This window comes from Anticarsia gemmatalis, chromosome 7 (assembly GCF_050436995.1).
Source record: "Anticarsia gemmatalis isolate Benzon Research Colony breed Stoneville strain chromosome 7, ilAntGemm2 primary, whole genome shotgun sequence".
NCBI classification, from domain to species: Eukaryota; Metazoa; Arthropoda; class Insecta; order Lepidoptera; family Erebidae; genus Anticarsia; species Anticarsia gemmatalis.
The window spans coordinates 13,136,863-13,162,115 of NC_134751.1; the positions used below are offsets into that span (position 1 = coordinate 13,136,863).

Sequence of the window (25,253 nt, forward strand, 5' to 3'; positions counted from 1 at the left end):
TTCACGAGCTCACTGAAAGAAACCTAATGAACCGTGTACTCATTTGTGATTCTTGAAGCCAAAGAGATTTTATTCCAAGTTCATACTATAATGCGAAAAGACTTTTTCCTCGACCTAATATTTAGATAACGAATATAATATAATATAATATAATGATGATGACAGTGAAGTTACAAGTTACAAATTAATGTTAATCATCAAGGACAGGAAATAATAACTAGATATGTTATTGTTTTAAGATGCCACAAAGATAACATTTATTTGTAAATCTGATAATTTTATACAACAGATAGAAGCAGAGATAATAAAAAGGTGTGTAAATTTCACAATTTAATCAGTTTTTGCGTAGTTATTGATAAATACATTCATTCATGATGATTATGTACTTATTTGTTTTTTGTCTTTTTATCGAAGTAATATAAAGTTATTTATGAGCTATAAAAATGATATAAATAATCCCATTAAATTCCATTGTTTTAGGTAACTGGGTCATAACTTTGGGTGAATTAAAGAGAATATTAATTTATCAAATTAATATTTTTTGTAAACAAATTTCGTAAAACAAAGCCGCTTACGCTGTCTGTCTCTATGTACAGACCTACACCTCGATCTCTAAAACTATGCTACCCAACGGCTCTCAATGCGTTTTTTGAATATATAGTTCTTAAAACTTTTACAATCAAGCGAAGCTGGGACGAGCCGCTAGTAGTTTACAAAAAAATATATATATTTAAGTTTAGGAAAAGTAACGACCCTATACTCCTTCGACTAAATTTGAAAGTTTGTGTAAAAAATCATGTAAAGATACGAACTCGCGACTTCTCAATGGTACGTCTGATGCTGTGGTAACTTACGAAAAATCAGTGAACATGTTTTGTCCAAAAATAAAATAACATGTCTACAACTTACTTGTTCTCTGTTGTCCATCAACAACTGTAGTTTTAGGCACTGCAAGTCTATCCACATCGTTACTCTCGTGATGAACCGGCAGTTCCACGGCGTCCGACCCGCCAGGCCACGCCATCGTAACGCACACAATACATCACTGGCTCAACACCGACATCGTAAACACACGCACTTGTATAACCACCAGTGTATACCGAAGTTTGAACACAATCACTTTGCACCAATGTCCAGCCTTCACGTTACGGGGTTTCACTTTTTGATATTTTTAGTTTATTGTATATTTGGTAAATAATTGTAAATAAATATGTGTAGAAATAAAATCTGTTGATATGATGTTCTAGAAAATAAATAATATTTAAGTGTTTATCCGAAAAATATATAAGAATTTTGGTTGAAAAATTACTGTACGGCTTATACGAAGCAATAAAAAGTAACTGTTCTTGTTTGGACGAAACGTGCTTGTACAATATTTTTAACTGATACTGCAAGAGATCTCGCGTTTGCAGTCTTATCTAAAAATGGATTCAGTGCACAAACAGCATTCTGTAACTGCAAACTACAACTGTAAAGTACAAATAGTTCTATCAACTTCACGTTTATAGTAAACTAGAGGTTTCTCGTATAAATCCTGATCCCTCAGAAATTCCGGGATCAAAAGTAGCCTATGTGTTATTCTGCGTCTTCAGCTACCTGCATACTAAATTTCATCATAATAGGTTTAGTAGTATTTGCGTGAAAGAGTAACTAGCATCCATACATACTCACAGACTTTCGCATCTATACTAATATTATAAAGCTGAAGAGTTTGTTTGTTTGTTTGATTGTTTGTTTGTTTGTTTGAACGCGCTAATCTCAGGAACTACTGGTCCGACCAATAGGAGCAGAGAAACAGTGAAAAATGTTACAAAAACGGGGAAAATTATGATTATCTTAAGTGACGCAAGCGAAGTTGCGCGGGTCAGCTAGTATTAAATAACCATATGAACACACGTGACGCAGGTTCCACACTTATACAACTACCTATGTCATGCACTTATTTATTCATTCGTTTTTCAATCTAAGCTCTCAACTTGACAATGGCCGTGGCAAATAGAACAGTCATGAATCAATGTAATCGCATAAGTCTCGGGGTTTGATTCTAGTAGAAAATATATTTTTGTGGTCAATTAATACCTAATCCTTCTAATATAATAAATGCGAAAGTTTGTGAGAATGTATGTACCTATGTATGGATGTTTGTTACTCTTTCACGCAAATACTATTGAATTGACTACGATGAAATTTGGTATGTAGGTAGCTGAAGACCAAGAATAACACATAGGCTACTTTTTATTTTGGAGTTAAGGAGGAATTGGAATTTACACAGGAAGGATTTCCAGGCGGACGAAGTCGCGGGCGGCCTCTAGTAGTTAATAATGTGTAAGCTTGGAATCACATAGAACGCACCAGCAGCTATCAAACAAAAAAGGACGATCAAAATCTATCGACCAAGTAAAAGTTATGAGGATATTAAAAGTGCAGTCGGTTTAGGAACTTCTTCCTTTTCTTGAAGTTGGTTAATAGTATAGTAAAATACTGCCCTAGTTTAATCACTAACGTTGTTATCTCTACTTTCATGAAGTGTAAGTGTGTTAAGTATGTTTGTATGCCGCTTCAGATGTAACGCAAAGTGTGACGTTATCTATACGAGTGTTAATAATAAAATATTACTTAATCAAAAATATGTGTTGAATGTCTCTTTTCGTTCGGTTTCGTTTACAGAGCCCCAAAAATTCGGACCAAACCATTAAAGAAATAAATACAAATATCTTGATCTAATCTAATAGGGCTGTTTGAATAAACTTTCTATAAATAAAAGTTTATTTTTATTTTTATTTTTAAAATAAAATAATATAGTCTACTAAATAAATATCATTGGACAACTCACACACGGTCATCACGATTCCAAGCTAAGCAGAATACAGTGTACTATGCTAACCAAATAACTGATAAACATACTTAAATACTTCTAAATACATACTTATATTGAAATTATTCATGTCATAATTTCCTCTGCAAATTCTAAATTGTGCTTTTTGTATCCAAAAACTTATTATTTGTAAGAAATACCTATGCAATAGTATTCCCACTTTTACTTCCTTAAACATTGTATAATTACATATTAATATTTGGCTTCATTTACGAATATTTCCACATAAACAAACTCGCGGCTAAAAGATCTCATAACATACTCAGTAAGTTGTGAAAATTGCATCGAACTAAATGAAGTTGTTCGAAGCTTATACGGAGCTTAGCTTTAAGTTAGTGCTTGAAGTTAAAAGCTCTAGTTTGTTCTACATCTTGCACTACTTATTAGTAGTAAGCCTTGACTAGAAGTTTGTTATGTACTGCCATGCATATATGTATAATATCATGCATTTTATACCTAAAGGTGTATATAGGTGTTTGAAATACACCCGCATTTCGTCATTTACAATATTAGTCCCATGTAATGTGGGATGAGCCTATTGTTAAATGCAGGCACGTTACCAAACTTTACTATTGAGAATCATACTAATTAAAAAAAATAATTTAACCCGTTAATGTCCCACTGCTGGGCAAGGGTCTCCTCCCGTAATGTGGGAGTGGTTAGGCCTTGAGTCCACCACGCTGGCCAAGTGCGGGTTGGGGACTTTGCAGGCCCTCAATAAATGTATGAAACAAATTTTAGGCATGCAAGGTTTCCTCAAGATGTTTTCCTTCACCGTTGGAGCATGTGATAATTATTTCTTATACACACATAACTTTTAAAAGTCATTGGTGTTACTAAAAGTGGGACCAAAACTAAACAAAAGAGGTAACAATTCAATTTGTCAGTTTGATTCCTCCTAGACCTTTACCAATTCATTACAGCGACTAACACGAACGTTCAATTAAAAATTTAAAACTAAAAACTGTACCTATAAAGTTCAGACTAACCTTGAAATTGAACTACTTTAACGCTTTTGCAAGTTTATTGAACAAGTGTATTTATATAGTTGATTTTTTTAAGTATTCCTGAATTGGTAATACTTGTAGAGTAGCCGGAATTTACCAATGAATTGTTCAGTCACTCGCAGAATTAATTACTAAACGGCTAAAACTGTTTAACCAAGCAACCATCTTAGATTTAACAAATACGATCAAAATTTGTCCCAGTGATACGATAAGTTATTTATTTGATTGCTCAAAAATCTGCGTCCATGAATATGAAAGATCGTGATGCGTCTAATAACCAGAAAATATTTCTTAAGTTATTAAGAACAAATCAAATAAACGTTGTTTGTTATTTCTCACAAAAGATAAACTTTTCACATCATTTACCTTAAAATTGGAGATGAAAAATTCAAATTTACACCAATTTTTTTATCACTTCACTACAATTCAAATCAATCACAAAACAATAACATCAATAATTCAAAACTTTTAACGGCACAAAAACCTGTATCACCACACTACTCGTCAGAAACTAACAACTGAACTGAGTTATTCCGAAGACGTCTCAATTGATAACCAATACCGATATCTGATAAGATACAGTTGACAGTATAGTGTAGATACCGAAACCATTGACCAATAACGCAACTCTTTACAGTACTAACGAGTATCGAGAAACTGACATTTATAATGTACAGTCTAATTATTTCCAACCGCGATTCTCTACGAATACCGACAACCGGCTAGCTATCTAAAAAAAAATGTATGATAATCGATTCAGCGCCTCTAGCGGACGTCGTAGATACTAGTTTGGCAGTACATTTTAAATGTCAAACTCTCGATGCTTGATAGTTCCAATTGTAAGGAATCGGGTTTTAATATACAATTTATTGATAGTTAGCCGGCTGTCGATAGTTGATAGTATCGGAATTGTCTCTCTGTACAGTGATGATACCGAAACTATTCGCTATCAAGTATTACCTATCAAGTAATTAAACAGGTGGGACATTAATTGCCCCACATTAAGTGCCAATAGAAAACGACTTTTTTAGTATCACTCGTAAACAGCTTGTTGTAGAAATTTTCATTTTTTTATTTCAATAAAAAAAGATGTTTAATCTAACATATATTAAATCCCAGTCTGAGTTTATCCTCGTACAATTTCATCGAAATTGGTATAGCGATTTAGTCATGAAAACGAACCAGACAGTTAGAAAAAATTGCACTGGAATTTATATTATTAGTATGGTTGTTGCTATATTTTAATGTCTGGAATTTAGGCTTTCATTATAAGGAAAGGCAAAGCAATGATACCACCGTTAGAGTGGCTTCAAGTGTTTAGGACTTGACCCAGATATCGTGCTAAAGTGATGAAATCTTGTTGATTTTTGACGCTTGAGCCTTTAGCGCCTCTTTGACGGCGAAAACGACATATAGTTACAAATACGAAACGTTTAGACATTAGGAAATCGATATTAATATATCGGAACTGATTCATAAACATTCTTGCGTAAATATAACGACACACCTGCGCAACGTTCGGCGCTGTACTTTCGCTTGGACAGCTCGCTGAGTTATTTAAGTCACAGGAACATCTAAAACTACGGTCAGCGTAGTGCCGATCCTTCCGTTGCCGAACGTTCGACACCGAAGTTTTGGCAGGTGTGTCGTTACACTAAGCCTTTTGTAGTTCTATAGTCATTCGTAGTTAAGGTAATTAATACTAACTATACATAATTATGTATGCAATTGAGTGGATGCAATTTGTGGTCGAAACCAATAAAGCGAATGCGTAATAATTTTAATGAGATTCGTCATTATGTTATAACTGCGAACCGATTTGTACGTGGTTGAACAACTATTGTTTTGTTAGCTATAGTAGACATGTATGTAGGTTGGTATCTGTTATAGTAATAAAGGTTGTTAGCTATATAGTACAGCATTAATAGCCTTAAAGTTAAAGTTTAATATGCTCTATTTTATAAACATTTTACAAGTATTTGAAATAGCCATTATAAATTCGGCCAGTAATGCCACCGTAATGGATTATCTATACTATCTATACTAATATTATAAAGCTGAATAGTTTGTTTGTTTGAACGCGCTAATCTCAGGAACTATTAGGCCGATTTGAAAAATTATTATTATTCAGTGTTAGATAGACCATTTGTCGAGGAAGGCTATAGGCTATATATCATCACGCTACGACCAATAGGAGCAGAGTACCAGTAAAAAATGTTACAAAAACGGGGATTTTTTTTTTATACTCTTATGTTACGCAAGCGAAGTTGCGCGAGTCAGCTAGTTTTTTTATATGAAGACATGAAGTTCTATTACAATAATATTAGTGCTAATCTTTTGGAAAAGAATAACCGAGGTAGCCTTTAACATAAAATACCTTAGATTCAGAAAGAGTCCTTACACAATCAGGATTATACGAGTAGCAAAACTTTGTCTACCAACTTAAATAACTTACAGAAGTTTGCACGTTTTATTTTTGATAGAAGAAAACTTGCGCTATTATCTGCGGTTTTGAAAAATATGCCATCATTCTTATAGTGGTTTAGATATTACAATTAAAATATAATTCGTTGTCTCCAATTTTATTTTAACCCGTGACTGTCCCACTTCTAGGCAAGGGTCTACTCCCGATAGAAGGACGGATAAGACTGAGTTCACCGTGCTTTCGATGTGTAGGTTGGGAAGTTTTGTTGCATGCCTACAAGAAATGTGTTAAATAATTTTTAGGCCACCAGGATTTCCCGACGCTGTTAAACCGGGTGATAATAATATTTCAAATACACACATAAATTCGAAAAGTCATTGTCACTTGTATTATCATAATATTGTAATTTGTGCGCTTGGTCCCAATTTAAGTCATAATGATAATTAATCAATCATGATTTTTTTTTATTATATGGACTAATTGGAACGTAATTTGTGTCCATCACAGTCTTCTACGACAAAAATAATCTGACCCGAGTAATAAAGAAATAAGACAAAAATGTAGCAAAAATCTACAATTTATCAAATATTTTACAGTAAATACGTATTAACATTTATATCCCCATTCAAACTGCAATGATAAAATACAAACAACAGCCTTCAAAAGGCAGCAAAAGCCTTTCAAAACTCGCAGATACGTTTGTCAGAATATCGGAACGGACATGAAGCCAAACGAGCCGAACATTGTAATTTGCTTTCACGAATTTTCAGCAAAAGCGAGAATACTTCGGAGATAATACTTTAAAGAATATTAATGTTTTTTATTACATTTTCACCTTTTAATAAAGTCGTTTCAGTTTTAAAAGGTATTGTCGTTATATTTTTTTGTAAATGAATAATAGTGCTCTTTGATAATACGTTTCACGGGATATCACATCTTCTTACCAAAATTCAGTAATTTAACGCTGTACCTAAACGCACTTTGAATAGTTTCGTTCCTTACTGTATCTCGGAGATCACATTAATAAGAATTCAGTAAAAAAAATTAGGAATCAGATTTATCACAAACACATAACCCTTCTTTACGTCATCCAGTTGAGTAAAAAATGAGCAATATGTTCAACTTGGTCTCAAGACCTAACTCCTTCCTCAATACAGCTGGAGATTTTTTTACTTATACATCCTTAATTATTAACATCACTGTCCTATTTCTGAGCAAGGGCCCAGTAGTAGGACAGTAATAAGTAGTTTAGAAAATATCTTTGAATATCCTAACAGCGGTCAATACGTTGGAATATCATTTATTCTTCTACGAAAAGTGTAGAGAGATATGACCTGACTCAAAAGCGGCAGTAAAATTAGAAATATTTCCAAGAGTGAATGAGAGAGAAGATCGTAATCAATAATAACATCCTTTGTTAGAAAACAAATTATTCTGTTTGAAATATAGTTAAGTTTCGCTTTGTTTCTATTTACAAGACGGCGCGTAGAACTTCATTGTTTTGCTTCATTAAACGACTAGATAAATTATGTCAAATTACTATGGCAGAGTTTAAAGGGGGCATAAATGTAAATTAACTTGTGCTTAAAAAAAAAGGCTTTCTCAAAATGTTGTTTTTAAAGAATCTTCAAAAGTGTTTTATTTTCCATGATCTATCTCTGCAAAATTAAATGTTAAAATGCTTTTGATTTTTTTCTGCGATCCGCGCAACAATTACTTTACTTTTGGACAAGTCTTAAGAGTTTTGCGTGTAGAATATTTCATATTCAATATTTTTAACCCCTCTCGACGCAGTGGTAGTGTCAACCAACTTAACAACTACGCGACAGAGGCCGTCGTTCTATGGCACATTTATTAGCAAGCCCAGGTGTATCTAAAAAGTGCTATTTTCACTCGCTTTCCGCTACTTTCTACACCGTAGCCTCTACAGTAACGTTCATTTACGTAACAAGGTTATTCTAAACATGATGAATATTAGAACGCTTTCAACAAGTTTCACTTTAACGTATTTATCTTACAAACAGACGTAAACACTGTTTGTTATATGACTAAGCGTTACACGTTATAAAGTAGTCATACTAAAGAATTTAATGGAATTTTCTAGAAGTATTTGAAAGAAATACAATCTGCCTATATTCAACAACATTGCAGTTTATTATACAAATGCGTATTAGAACAATTCTCTCATACATGATGTGAGATCGTTATTACTTGCCTAATTTGGGCAAGAAACCCGAAATTTCGTACACGACCACTCGGACCATAGGCTAACCAGTTAGGCCTTTCTTCCAGCTATGTTGGAGTCGGCTTCCAGTCTCACCGGATGGAGCTGAATATCAGTGTTTTACATGAAACGACTGCCTATCGGACCTGCACAAACCAGTTACTACAACAAAATACCCCCCGGTAAGACTGGTTGTCAGACTTTCAAGCTTCTTCAAGTGCTTTGAAAATTACGGCCGGGATTAACAAGTTAACGTGCTTTCCGAAACATGAAGGAATTCGGTATGCATAATATGATCACCCATCCACAGAGAAACGTCAACAAGCGGAGTTTAACCACAGAGATCGATCCGTGCGGAAGTGCGGATATTATAGGCATATTCGAATATTAGTTACTAGATCATAATGAAAATACATCGCAATCTATCTAACAACCTACATATTATGCACATTACATCATATTAATCGATTGCAACGTTGATTAAACAGTCACGCTTGATTAGGTAAAGCATGCGCCACTCGAAGCGCTTATGTGCAGATATTAGATAAGTAATATATAAATATCATTATATTGTATGGAAGTAGTAAACGCATTTCTTTCACGCAAGTTCTGTGGCGCAGTTGGTAGAGTATCCGACTGACCACGACTCTCCCAGGGTTGTTTCCCCGGTCGGGCAAAGAGCTATTGATCTTTTTTCTAATTGATTTTAAATTATTTTAGATAACTATCCATAGTTTCCCAGTATAATGGCGATAGGCTCGCACCCTATTTATCACATGAGACTAACATTGTTAATAACGAAACGCGAGTGCATGAAATACATCTACAATTTCATTCACCTCTGCCTACACCTTTAGGTGTTACAGGCGTGGTATAATGTAGGTATGTATCTATTACCTAAAGGGTGCTTACCTAAGTACGCTATAATATAATTTATGTAATACTTTGAAAGCAGTCATAGCCGAGTAGTATACGCAAATACCTCCCACGCAAGTGTTTGAAGGTTTGAACCCATAACTTTTAAATTAAAAGTGATAATAACTATTCCATCGATTAAGGCAAACATCGTGATGAAACCTTGCATGCTTTGAGAGATCTTTGAAACAGTTCCTAAAGTGAAAGAAAGTCCCCAACCTGTACTTGACCACAACGGTGGACTGGAGACCCAAATCTCTATTTTATATTTCAAGACCGCTTGGAATATTGGAATAGTTGTAACAACGGCACAGGTTTAGATTCAGAGTCTCTGAAATCTCTTTAACATGAGTAATCACATTGCATTTTGCAAGTGACCGCACTTTGCAAGTCAAGAGACTTTGTGCGCTTGACGTTTTCCATTTCCTACAATGTTATTATGAGGCGTTTATTTTGTTTTCAAATATTGTTATTTCTTTATAACATTTGAAATATACAATGTATAATCAAATATTGGCCTTGAGTCCACCACGCTGGCCTGGTGCGGGTTGGGGACTTTGCATGCCATAAAAAGTTTTTAATTAAACAAATCTTAGGCATGGAAGGTTTTATCATGATGTTTTCCTTCACTGTTAGGGCAAGCGATAATAATTTATAATACACAAATAACTACGAAAAGTCATTAGTGTGTTGCCTCGGGTTCGAACCGTCGACCACTTGCGTGGGAGGAAATCTTGTCATGTTAGCGCGAATACTGCTAAATTGAAATTTAAAAAAAAAACAGCTTCTACCGCGTTTTACTACACATCAAATCACACCTTTACTTTCCTTTACCAATACACCTTTCTCCACTAATTTACCTACCAAACCATTACCAAAATCATCACATAACCCTACACACATAAATCACATCGCATCATATCCGTCAATCAGTTGATCAATACAGTCGTAGGCGCGGCGGGGCGCGTCCTAATCTCCCATGATGTCATGTGTGGACGGAATTAAAACGTAAACGATTATAGCGAGTCACCACGCGGTTGTGCGATGCGGATTTTTATTGGGATTGATGTGTTTAGCCGAAGGGTTAGTTTTTTTCGAAAGTAGTTTAGGTATCCGTACTATTATACACTAGAGGCCGCTCGCGACTTCTCCGTGTGGAAACCCTTTCCAGGTAAATCCCGATCCCTAGGGAATATTAGGAAAAAAAGAAGAAATCTATGTGGTAATCTCCCATGATGTCATGTGTGGCCGGAATTAAAACGTAAATCTTTAAAGCGAGTCACCACGCGGCTGTGCGATGCGGATATTTTATTGAGATTGATGTGTTTTGCCGAAGGGTTAGGTTTTTTTTAGTAAGTATGTAGTTTAGTTATCCATACCTACGAGTATATGAGCTGAGCGCAACTGGCTACGGAGGCGCCCGTAGCCAGTTGCGCTCACCGGTCGGTAAACGATCTGTGGGTTAAGCAAACCTTGGCGCGGTCATTCCATAGATGGGTGACCGCATAGTGGTATTTGAACAGGGCGTCTCCGTGCTTCGGAGGGCACGTAAAAAAGTCGGTCCCGGTTGTTGTCAGTTAAGATAACAGTCGTTAAGCCACGTCAAAGGCCTTTGGGCGGCTTGAACAACTTTGACACTAGGTCGACCACTAACCATACGATAAGAAGAAGAAGACGAGTATATTCTACCAAAATACGTGTAGATGACTCTATAATTCGGTGGTCGGTGTCGGACGGTGGTGCTACTATATTACTGTTAAAATTCTAAGTTAATTTTGATGAAACTTTCAACCTCTAGGTTGAAAGTTTTGTTCGCTATACTGGGTCTTGGTAATTGAAATAAAACTCCTTTCGGCTTTAAATATGTATACTGACTGCAATAACTCAGTACCGCGACGAGCTTTCCAGACAATATATGTGGAAAAATATAGACAAGTTAGGCGCGATAGGTAGGCGCCTATAGCGTTGAGAATACAGAAGTTAGACAATGAATCAGTATCTATACTGAACGTAGAATTTCCAACATTATTGACATCCGTGACCAATGCCAACGAAATTTGGTCGAAACGACGAGAAATATAGTATTGTAAACTTAAAATTTTTTACGTTAAAGTTCCGTTTCATAATTATTTTAGGTATAAAATAAACCTATAGTTTATTCATAAGTAATAATCTATTAAGCCTCCAAATACAATCACTCAAATAGAACAACTATTACATTTCAGACATAATCAATAATAAATTAAGATTGTTCTCACAAAGCATCTAAATTACTTGTCTATTTTTGTATCATTACTGAAAGAGAATCGCTAAAATATTCATTAAACTCTAGTATTTACTGAAATTGTTCAGAATAATTACTTTTACTGAGAAGACTGAAGCTTGAGATCCGATTATGTGTTTAGCACTTTGTGATTACATTCTCAGTGAACTAACAGTAAAATATTTTGAGCAATTTTTTATGAAAAATGTAGAAGAAATTGTATTTGATACTCGATCAACTCTATACTTTCCAAAATCAAGGTATATCATCCTCATGTTTGCAAAATAAAAAATGCTCAACAATTTTATTTCTTGACTAGCTGACCCGCGCAACTTTGCTTGCGTCACATAAGAGAGAATGATTCAACATTTTTTTACTGGTACTCTGCTCCTAGCGTGATGATATAGCCTATAACCTTCCTCGATAAATGGACTATCTAACACTGAAATAATTTTTCAAATCGGACCAGTATAAACAAACAAACAAACACACAAACAAACATACTCTTCAGCTTTATAATATTAGTATAGATAATGACTGTGCACTAGATCAATTCAGTTAGCCTTTCAGCTAAAGTTCACACCCTTAAAGCAATGAATGGGTTACGAACCCGCGACTTTTAGAATTCCAATCTAACTCATAAAACAGCCTGCACTTTATTCGATTTCAGTAGCTACTCTACTACTATCGACTACCGACATCTGGCCTGTCATCGAGAAATATTGTATGAAAACCTGATCAGCGCCTCTGACGGGTGTCGTAGGAACTATTTTGGCAGTACATTAAATCTGTCAAACTTTCGATACTCGACAGTACCGACTGTACAGAATCGCGCTACAGCTCATGTCACATTTAGTTCACACAAAACACTCTTATAAAAAAATTCAACAAAACTGTCCCAAACCCATGGTCACCTTACACAAAGGGGTGTAACACGAAGGCTCACGAGCTGGTCACTCCCAACTTTTACGAGTGCTGCCTTGACTTGCCCGTGATTAAATTAGGTGACCCGCAACCCTTATGGCGACAGTTATGAGGACTACAGGTAAGGCTTTGATAAACAGATTAATAAAGAAGTCTGCGGCACTATTTTTTTGAGATTGGGATAAGAATTCTGACATAGTAAACTGATAAATATGAAACTCTAAAGGGATTTGCAATCTTTTGGATAAACTTATCATCATTTACCTGAAAGAGGTAGGAAACGAGTAAATTAGATATAAATTTCTATCGACAAATTTTGCCTGTATTACATATTATGCCAATATTATGATTTATATTGGTGCCAAAGAATGAGGGTTTCTAATTTATGGATATAAGATATTTCCATGAAATTGGTATGAATTAGAAACCCTTATCTTACCCTTTCTAATAAGGAATAAGGTTTTCAGGAAAATTTTGTATGTTATGTGTTCATAAATAAATCGGGTCTAATTGTGATTAGGTATAATATTCTATTATGCACTCCAAAAGATTTGACTCGTTTTTAACTATCAATTTTTATAAAAGCTCTCAAATTTAGATAGGTACACAGTACAGCTTTGTTTACAAAACAAAACTAAAACATAAACATTTCACAATATTCTACAGATAATCCTATATACGCTATCAGATTACAAATATTCAAATCTGTACGCAGTAAAATGATATTGTTTATTTGTGCCACGGTTACACAATATTCGATCCAAATATTGAACCGTTTTAAAAGTTAAACATTCGATATAATCCCCTAAACGAACAGTCCTAAACAAATACGATTGTCCAAATATGTTTTTTTATTGAGTATTTTTTCATTAAAGAAAGTGTATCGATTCTAAAGCTTTGTATGCTAGAAACATTTTTTTAAAGATATCTCTCGCACTCAGAATTACTCTTGTACGAAATTTTACAAACATACAAACAACAGACACAAAATACAACCAGACCCGAAACAATTATTTCTGGATCGCACAAATAATTGTTCCGCGCGGGATCGAACCCACGAGCCTTTCGAGGCAATGGTAGCAGCTAACTTAACCTAATCTAAACCACTGTGCCATAGAGTGTAAAAGTATGAGACTTTTAGTAATAGACTACATTTTAATTTAAAATATTTTTAAACAGATTGGCATTTGGCCAGATTGGCGAACTTAAGAGTAAAGCCAGCTTAAGCCTAATTCCTCTTTCATTAAGGGAAATGATCCATGTCCAGAAATAGAACAGTAATGCTTTATTTATTTACACAGCTTATAAATAATTACCGGTCGAGGATTGAAGTCCGAGACATGAAAACATTAGGTGATTATATTTGCTTAGCCTTTGTTCCAAACTATGTTGGAGTCGGCTTCCAGTCTCACCGGATGCAGCTGGATACCATTGTTTTACATGGAGCGACTGCCTATCTGACCTCCACAACCCAATATCTGGGTTATAACACGATACCTTCGGTAAGACTGGTTGTCAGACTTTCAAGCTTCTGACTACTGTTAACGACTGTCAAAGATCTTCGAAAATGACAGCCGGGACCCACAATTTAACGTGCCTTCCGAAACACGGAGAAACTCGATATGTATAAGATTGTCACCCATCCACAGAACAACCTCGGCAAGCATAGCTTAACCTCAGAGATCGATCTGCGCGGCTGTTGTCAACTAAGCCACGAGCTCCTTAAACATTAGGTGATTACACTTCTACAATAAAGACAAATAAATTTAATAACAATATTTTATACATTAATATCTGAACTGTCAACCACCAGTTCGGGAGGTAGAACCAGTCGGAAGAGCGGGCAAGAATCAATGGGCGTTTACAATGTCTCATGTAATAGTAGACGAGCCTATTGCTAAATAACCGACAATCCAGATCTGAATCGGACCTGAGATTGAGTCTTATCCACTACCGTCCTAATCACAGAGGCAGCCGGTAAAGATTGTGTTTAAAAAATCTTAAATCTCATAAGGAATTTGAATATCTCTACAATACGATAGCACCGCTCAAAAGCATACCTTACAACTGAAACACGTACTCCAAACAAACAAACTACAGCCAAATAGAAGTTCAAATTAATTGAATAAATTCCCAAACAAGTTGTTCTGCAAGCTTACATTGTGAAGAGTGGGGGTAATATCCGCCACTAACTCATAGCCGGTTAACTACGGACGTCCTCACGCTGGAGGCTCGCCAACTGGCAGGTGGCCTCCCGGATATTGCCGGATTATACGTACAATTAAGTTGGGATGATTTTGTTGATGGGGACTTTGGATTTATGTCCTTTAAGGATTCGTGTTTTGATGTGTTTACGAAAGAAGGTATGGGACTATACTATTGTTTGGTTGGGGTTCAGTTCATATGAGGGTGAATGCACCACATTCGGCCGGCTCAAATACATGATTCAGTCAACCTGTGGCCACGACCAGTGTAACCTGTGTCTTCAGACATCCCAAGGCAATTGCGTGCTCCCGTTAATATTCTATTATACAACGAAAATCGTGTGCCCCGTTCACAATTACCTATTTTGAGACTTCTTTCTTAGTTTTGAATTGTAAAAAGTCCATGCTACCAATTTTTTTATAAAAAATATTGTATTTACGCATCTCTGCAGCTTACATGTACTTAATCTTTTAAGAATTATTAAATGGTTAAGAGTGATCATTACGGTTTTACGATGGCATTAGAAATCGATTTTCTTATCTTTATAGGTCGTAAACGAGTATTTTATCCCTTTAGAATATCGAAAGTTCACGGCAAATCTAGAAACAATAGCAGGTTCAGTATAAAACCCATAAAATATCTGCAAAGCGCGTGGAGTGGTCGGATATTACCGGCTGTTCTGAACCCGGATATTTTATTAGTTTCATATTATAATCTTTAGAAATCTAGCTCTGTTCCTGGTTTTTTCAATGCTCTCGATATTCCAACACTGAGGTTCACCTGATTTTCATATTTGATTTTATATGCCCACTGTCTTTATGCTTGATTCTATTAAAATCGAATTAGCGATGCAGTCTTGAAAGTATATACCTCTATAAGACGGACACTCATTTATAATATGAAGTACAATACAAGCACACAATACTACCACTCCACGGAAGAGCCTTATGTTCGATTTTTCATATTGTATAATTTACTTATGTACTGTACAAAAAGGCTGATAGCAACCTAAAAGCAGTTTTTTTCAATTTCAAAGTCTAAAATAGGGTTTTTAAGCCTCCCCAGTTAATACGTAGCGCAACAGTCTTTACTATCGAGAATCTGACTGAGAGTTTGACATTGAAAATGTACAGCAAAATTAGTTCATATGGCGCCCGCTAGAGGCGCTGATCAGAATTTTATACGAAAATTCTCGATAGCTAGTCGGTTGCCGATTGTCGATAGTGGTAGAGAATTGTGTTGAGCAATCTTGGATTGAACCTACATCAAAATATACTAACCGAATTATAAACTACAATTGAAGATTATATAACAGTAGTTTGTATCAATATCTTACCTGGATATGGGCTGTAGATGTTCAGTATGCATGATAGATAATGAGAAGTGTGCGCGCTTCGCTGAATGCATCTCAATCGAGTGTGATTGCATCTGTGTCTGTATCATATTGCTTACTGTGTACTGTGTAGCTGCCGATTATATAGGACAACGTAGGTATGTATATGCTAGTTTTGTATGCGTATGGCTAACTTTCAGTAATAGTTTGCTTATTTTAGCAATGTAGTCTGCAATTTTCTGTTATATTAGGTCGGGGAAAAAGTCTTTTCTATGAAAATGTATGAACTTGTAATAAAATCTCTTTGGCTTCAAAAATCACAAATGAGCACACGATACATTAGGTTTCTTTCAGTGAACTCGTGAGGTACCCAAATATCGAGCTTTTTGTGTGGAGAAAAGATTTTATTACAAGTTCATAGATACTATAATGCGAAAAGACTTTTCCCCCGACCTAATATGTTTCTTATTATAGAGGTAGAAATGTATTACTGATGTATACCTTGAGTTAAGCTTTATCTTCAAAAATTCATAGAAGCAGACAGCAATTCGACGCAAAGAGATATTTGCGTTTAAATTACTCCCTTTGTATAACTACTCTAAGATTAAAGATGATATCAAAAAAATATATGAAATATGGTCTCTTTTCGTACAATTATAACAAACAAAAACTCTTTAAAACCATCAAGCGCATGCTGGACTAAATCACTACTAAAATTACTTAGAAACCTATTGAAAATAACTGCAAGGTAAAACTTTAGCATAATACATTAAATAAATAAAATACTGCCACTTGCTACAATCACGTTACGGTAAGGACATACTTTTTAAAAAACGTAGTTCAAATCTCAATTTCATACACTTTTTATAATATCAAGTTTATATTTAGTACTTAAAAGGTATTTAATAAATAAAGTATTAGGTCTTTGAGACAAAGTACTTGTAATAAAGGAGGACAAAAGAAAAACTTTGTCTCTTGAAGAACAGTAAAGTTTTGTGTATTGTTTCTGTTACACGTGGCTCCAGTTAGAAATACAACTAACTACCTACCTATTATATAGGTAAGTATATTTAGTTAGGTACATATATGAAATAACTTTAGTTATTAAATGTTTAACCTTTATTTAATTGTTTGTTACTAACTTCAATAACTGTAGCTAATTCGATACTTGACTACCCATCAAATCAGCTACTTTTTATGCCATTATGACAAAAACAGATTTAATTGTAGAAATACGGTGTAGTGACGTCACAGTTTGTATTTTCGTTGATATTAAATGAGTGTCTAATAAAATGTTTTAGTCTGTAATAATAACAATTAAAACATTTACGCATCATCTACCTGCATGCCAAATTTCAGCCAGATCCGTCTTGTGGCTGTGCGTTGATAGATCACTATGCCGGTCAATCACCTTTGAGTTATATATTAGGTCGGGGAAAAAGTCTTTTCGCATATAGTAATATACTCGCATTTAGAAAACGTAAAATATCGCCTGTTTCAACTAAAACTACTTCCTTATCTTCCAAACTTTATTTTCTAAGACGCGGCATATGCACCATGGCACTACAAACCACGTGGATGTTATTCCCACCTGTTTCAGCTCTGCTCTGTTATTGTTACGATGCACAACACATCCATTATTTATAAGCTCCATGTTATGCGAGCTTTGTGATTCTTGCCCGCAGTGCAATATTTTGTAAAGAAACATATTGTTTTTAGAGTCTTATACTTCTTCTTCTTCTTACTATCGTATGGTTAGTGGTCAACCTATTGTCAAAGTTGGTCAAGCCGCCCGAAGGCCTTTCACATGGCTTAACGACTGTTATCTTAGTCGGACCGACTTTTTACGTGCCATCCGAAGCACGGAGACGCCCAATTCAAATACCACTATGTGGTCACCCATCTATGGAATGACCGCGCCAAGGTTTGCTTAACCCACAGATCGTTTACCGAGTGTTGAGCACAACTGGCTATGGGCGCCTCACAGTTTTATACTTTAGAGTACTCACTCAGAATTAGGTCAAGGTTTTTGAGTGTAGTTATAGCGAGTGTTTGTGTACACGTGAGAAAACGTGCTTGTGTGTAAGCTTATTACACTACAGGTGAGATTGTCTCACAAGACATATAGGAACCTATAATATGCTTGGTTTTGAAATTGTGTTCATATGAATATTAGGGACACAAGTCGAATTATTCAAACCTGGGACTTTGCGTTTAGAATTCTTAGCTTAGAACTCATAGGCAGCTAATATATGTCATTATATTTTATTTGAGCTTTTAAATTTTATAGCTGTTAGATGCTGTTGCAGTTTTATAATTATGATATACACAATGTACGCACCTAACCTTTATAGTTCTGTATCAAAATATTCAAAAGGATTCACACTTGTATACAAAAACAAAATATAAAAGTCCGTTCCGGTCGATTTTTACACACCATGCTTCATTAAATTCATGATCTAAAAAAAACAAAATCTCACTCTGGAATAGCGTCACTCTACTATACAGTTTAGAAACGATTGTTAAAATTTCTTGCAGCAACACTCTAAAGTTTGGTACACTCGCAAATTGCAAAAGGATTTTTTAAATTTCAATATTAGATTGTACAATCTGCTCCGCTCGTATAAAAAAGTATTTGGCACTGTCATTGTTAAATTTTATCCAAATGTTCAGCCGTTTTAGAGCACATCCGGTAACTGCAATCTTATACTCAAAATTTACAATTTATAATTATTTATGATGTCTTTATATTATTGTTTGTATTTTTTTTGTATTTTGCATTGTCATAAACATTTCTTTTTAAATTTTTCAAATAAACTCATGCTCATAATTTATTAAATTGACCTCCTAACCAATATTCGGCCACGTCAGGCAGTTTAATTAAAATCAGCCAACGATGCAGATATTTGTATAATACAAAATCATGCATTTACTTTGCTGCTTACTAGCTTGACGTTTTGTATATATAATCCTACAATTTCAAAGCTTAAAAGTAGCTCTTCCTCTTAATGATACTGCAAAGCAATTTGGTAAACAAAAAATACGATTATCGTACAAACAAATCACATCGTTCCTCCGTCTCCGTTTACCCGAGTTTAGAAAAGATCGCGCTGACCTTGACCGAGATAAAGAGATGAAAACGAGTTGTATTATAAGTGCTGTACCAATTTCCCAACGTAAACGAACTCCGTACAAATCGAATCAGTGCGTCGCAAACCTCGGCTCGAAGCGGTCTTCAGCTAATCGAGTCACGGGGTGTATTTGCTATTCTTTTCTTTTGTTGTATAGTCGCTGGCGAAAAAAGGCGTGTTTGTTATCCGCTGGTTCAAAGTATAGTTAGGGGTAGTAAATTGGTCATAACACTATAGTTTACTACTTTTTTTTATAGTATGGTTAGTTGTTACTGGTCAACCTAGTGTCAAAGTTCTTCGAGCTGTCTGAAAGGCACCTGAAATGGCGTTGTTTCATTAGCAACAACCGGGACCGATTTTTTACGTGCCCTCCGAAGAACGGAGACGCATAGTTCCAATACCGGATATGCAATAACTATTTTCATTGGTTTAAAAGCTTTTGCAATCGGCTTGTAAAATGCACAGCTATCTCACATACTTTCATTAAAATGCTGAATCTTAAACACTTTATGCGCACATCGTACGGCGAATCGAATTCAAAGTTATTACAATCATGAAAATGCTGAAACGCGCGATTTAAATTCTGCAATGGAACGTGGTGATTGCGACGTAGCTTCGACGCAGACGATAAAATTCGCTATAAATATTTATTGCAGCAATTAGTCATATAAAAGTTTCTTAAATAAACACATAATATTGATACTATATCTAATGCTGGTTCATTAATTACGGCAAGTACAATAGGGTACTTGACAACAAACAAATCAGTTATTCTTTATGAAATGTCAAAAACCCATTTACGAAATACGATGCAGTGACGTCGTAGTCTCGTATTTTCGTTGGTACCAAAAGACTTTCTAATAAAATGTTTTCGTCTGTATTAATTACAATTTCAACATTATTTACGAAAAAAATAGCCTGAGTATTTAGATGAGCCTTCTACGAGTGTAAAGTTTAATAATTTTTCGTTAACCCAGTCAACTACTCAATTTCTGTTGATCTTCTCACTAGACATGCCTGTGATTAGACCGACTACGATGTACACGAAACGGTGATTATTAAACTAGTTGACCAGCGCAATTTCGCTTACGTCACATAAGCAAGAAGGGGTCCTCATTTTCCCCGTTCTTTAAACATTTTTCGTTGCTACTCCACTCCTAATGTTTGTAGCTTAATGTTATATAGCCTATAGCCTTCCTGATTAAACAGGCTATCCAACAGAAAATAACGCACCAGCAGTTCCTGAGATTCGCTTGTTCGAACAAACAAACTCTATAATTGTATTATATTTAGTATAGATTTCACAATAGGCTTTACGCATGCGGTAACTGTTATAGGCGTCCCGATGCAGAAATAGGTTTATTACACGTGTTAAAATCATACGGAATGTCGCAAAAAATTTTACGGCAGCTATTGTCGTTGTCTAATTTTAACTGAATATTTTTATAGAACTGTGTTAATGCTTTTAAAATGGGACTATGCTTTTAATAAAAACCTAGCTTTCACGTCTAACGAATACCTACTTAATAGCTTGTCTGGAATATAGTAAATGCAAAAATATAGGAAAACATTTGTGTCGAAACATATTAAGCTCGCCATTAAATAAATTATCCTGTTATTTATCTAATCCTTTTTCCTCTTCTTCTTGCGAATGCTAAATACCAAATTTTGTGAATTGAGTTTCCTCCTTCAAAATATTACTTTAATTTGGCACACCGACTTACCTTACCTAAATGTACAATATTTTTTTTTTCTCAGCAAATCTCTTGATGCGGACACAGTTGTGTGCAAACAGTAATCAGCACCTCAATAATCAATAAGACGTGATATTTTTCTAGCAATACTTAAAGTTGATATTACTGTAGCAACTAACTATCTATCTATGTACATATATAAAACTCAATGGTGACTGACTGACATAGTGATCTATCAACGCACTGCCCAAACCACTGGACGGATCGGGCTAAAAATTTTCATGCAGGTAGATGCTATGACGTAGGCATCCACTAGAAAAGGATTTTGATCAATTCTACCCCCAAAGGAATAAAATGAAATAGAAATAAAATTTTGTATGAAAATTCTGTCCTAAGTCACAAACCAAGCGAAAGAAGTCGCGGGCAAAAGCTGGTATTAAACAAACACTGTTCTGCATTAATAAAATAAACATAAATAGGTTTTCTCCACGTTATTGTTGGCGGGAGCGCGTGTTAACGTAACATGCGTTACGCGGCCATTTATTTCCGACGATGCGATTTTTCTAAATATATAATCTGATTCTGAATATTGTGTAATTGAGATGAGACAGCGTTCCAATTAGGTATATAGTGTCGGGATAAACCATGTGTTGAACTGAATTTGTTAAACTGTTAAGAAATTGAATACTAGTATTTTATGCAGAGCGACTGCCTATCGGACCTACACAACCCAGTTACCTGGGTTATAACACGATACCCTCGGTAAGACTGGTTGTCAGACTTTTAAGCTCCTGACTACTGTCAACGACTGTCAAAGATCTTAGAAAATTACGAACGGTCTCGTAGTATCAATAAAACACTTAAATAAAACGTAACTACACAATAAAATAAACTTAATACTCCATTCACATTTGCGAAGTAATAAATCAACGACAACTCAACGTGTCCCAGAGGGAAGGTACACGAAACTTGGAAGCTGAGGAAACTTTTAACCGACGACATTACGCGAAATTGTATTGGAGAATATAACAGTTTATATACATACGAACTAGTTTTTCCGAATCATATCCAAATGTCTGCAACGAAATCAGTTTTTTAACTGACTTTTATAAGAGGAGCAGGTTCTCCATTCGCCGTAATCTTTTATTTTATGTTGTTTTTCTTATTTCAGACCTTCAGCGGTAGAATTTTGAAAGGGAAAGTAGCGTAAGTCCTTCTTCTATTCGACAAAAAAGCAAAGAAACTCACTTTAACATTATTTTTAAATATCAGTAGGCATACAAGTTGGATTATAAGTAACTGTGCAGTGCTTAATGCACAGCTAAATTCTAGGTACTGATCTACTCTCCGATATATTCTAAAATGCCAACACATTTAAAATGTTTGATTTTAAAGTTTTGACGATATTACCGTACTATTAATTATGATTTCTGTTTAATTGTTATGTTCAAAACAATAAATATACAAATAATCACAATATTTTCCGTATACATAGATCGTTCCTATTTCCTAGTTTATTTCAACACGAGCAATAAGAAAAACAAATAGAAATTATATTTTGATAATGAAATGGAGCCCGGAACATCATAAGGTCCATTTATATTGCTACCGTTTGACCCACTGCGACGATATCCATATAAAACAAAAAATACAATAAACAAAAGACGTATTTCAATGTCTCGTTTCTCAACTTACCGCACTTAACTTTTAAATACACTAAACAACTAAAACAATAACTTTTCGCTTTAACAAAGTTTGTATCCACTAGCGATATGTATGAGTGATATTTGTAGGGCGGGCGGGGCGTGCGACCGCCGCGGGAACTCCGCGAACACTGCCCGCCCAACGGGAAAGCCCGCCCGCCCTAGCTCCGGTAAAGTTCGCTACAACTTTAAGCTTGTTAACGCGTGATCTGCGAAGTTAGAAGTCGCTACATTTAACTGTGAGATTGGAAATGGGTTTCGTATCGATTTGTTTGGAATATTACTGTAAAATTAAACTACTTTTAACTTCGTCACTCTAGATTTGAAAATTTGAATAAAATTTTATAATTTTATGAAGAAACTACGTTCTTGATACGTGATTTTCAAAGGCGAACGGCAGGTTTGTATGAAGAATTCGTACAGCTTATAAATTGTCATGTTTAGGTTTACTTTTTGTTTAAATTAGTAGCTAATATAATAGACAAGCTTATTTTAAAATTATTATATTTTTAAAAGTTGGGAGGTAAAAGTTATGTCCATTTTAAGAAGCCCCGATAGTTCGCTAAATTGCTCAGATGCTGTCAAAACCACAATCCAAAACAACAGCAAATTAGCGGATGCGTAGACGTCAGACTAACAGTGACGTCTCATGAGATTTTCTTTTTCTTTAGTTGTCAACAAATATAAGCCATAGGCCAAAAATTATTATTTAAATAAACAAATACTTTCTTATTAATCCGGACTTCTAAAAATAATACTCCCAAATAAAAATAAGTGACTTAGTCCCCTTAATAAGTGGTACCAATTCTATTACGAAACAACACAAACTTTAAGCTGTACGAAATCTGCCGATCTCCTTTAACAAGTTTTAAATTACCTGTTAGTGAAAAACACTGAACATGGAGCTTAGGACTCATTTACAGGAGCGCTTAAAAGAGGGTATTTATCTATATGATGTCATATTTCTGACGCTAGGTGTAATGAACACAGCATAGGTGTGAATTAAGCTTTACGCCCTGTGGTTTATTGATAAGGCATTTGTAAATAGGCAAATTACAAACACCTCAAAATCAAATCATTTATTCATTTAGGTCAAATATTGACACTTATGATAGTCGTTACAATTACTGAATCTACCACTAGCTCGGAAAGGGGGTAGAGCCTTATGAGAAGAGCTAGCGAGAAACTCACGGCCACTCTTTTCAATCGCCAAAAAGTTTTACAATGTGGTTGATACAATAATTGATCATGCGAGGAGCTGCCAACAATCAGCGATATAGACTAAACGTCAATTAAGTTAAATGAACATAGCTAGGTTATTTATTAGTCTCTGATCATACCGTATGTTGGGAGCACCTACTAGCATGTGATAATAAGAATATGGGCAGCAAGTGAGCACACTGGTTGTGAACATTATAAAAGAAAAAAGTGACAGTTTTATGAATAACATCAAATTGTACGTAACATCACCTATTTGCATCATTAATTGCCCATATTTTACAATATTTAGACCTACTGCTACTGAGTTTATACAATTTATAGCAAAGTTCCCTAATTTCAAAGAATCCTAATCAAGCGAGCGACTAATCCCAAGAGCTATTGTCGTTTAGATACTCATCAATTCTGTAATAAGCTTTCCTAACGAGATGTTCCTTAACAGCAACTTTGAATTTTGGCAGGGGTAAATCCATGATGTGCTTTGGAAGCTTGTTGAAGAAACGAATGCCGAGACCTACAAACGAATTGTGCACCTTGTGTAAACGATGATGGGGACCTACTAATTTGTGTCTGTTTCTAGTGTTGTAATTGTGTCTATCGCTATTTGTTGCGAAAGTCCCTAAATTTTGTTTTATATACAACAAGTTTGCAAGCACATACTGTGATGACACCGTCAGTATCCCTATCTGCCCAAAAAGCTCTCTCAAGGAGTCTCGCGCTCCTAAACTATAAATTGCACGGATAGCTCTTTTTTGAAGGACAAAAATAACATCTATATCAGCAGCCTTACCCCACAGTAATATACCGTAAGACATGACGCTGTGAAAATAACTAAAGTTTTGCCGCATCAACACCAGCAAACTGTCTTACTTTTCTGATTGCGTACGCGGCGGAGCTGAGTCTCCCCGAGAGATGCGCTATTTGAGTGCCCCATTGGAGCTTGCTATCCAGACTGATACCTAAAAAAGTTGCCGAATCTACCAAATCGATAGTTTGCCCATTTACGACTATGTTAGTACCTAAATTCCTCGCGTTGGGCATAGTGAACCTAATGCACTTAGTTTTGTCAGAATTTAATAACAGATTATTACAAGTGAACCAGTTGTGGACCTGTTCAAGAATACTATTGATATCAATAAAACAAGACTTCGAACGATCTACTTTAAAAATGAGTGAAGTGTCATCTGCAAATAATATAATATCACATAAGTCCTGCACCTGAAAGGGGAGATCGTTTATATATACGAGAAAAAGAAACGGACCGAGTATCGAACCCTGAGGCACGCCGAGAGAAACAGCTGAACCTGAAGACCTTACACCATTGATATCTACTCGT

The 25,253-nt window shown here is 35.2% G+C and overlaps 1 protein-coding gene across 7 annotated transcripts in view; it reads right to left on the minus strand.

The window, feature by feature from the left end:
• The window catches only part of ATP8A (ATPase phospholipid transporting 8A1), a 133,663-nt gene that overhangs the window by 84,488 nt on the left and 23,922 nt on the right, over positions 1–25,253 (minus strand). Inside the window, exon 1 of one of the 7 annotated variants that reach the window (XM_076116207.1) lies at positions 910–1,222. The exons of the other annotated variants lie outside the window; for them this stretch is intronic. Coding sequence (XP_075972322.1) covers positions 910–1,024 — 115 coding nt within the window. The 5' untranslated portion in view covers positions 1,025–1,222. Of the gene's footprint in view, positions 1–909; positions 1,223–25,253 lie in introns of those variants that run through there. 7 annotated transcript variants of the gene reach the window in all.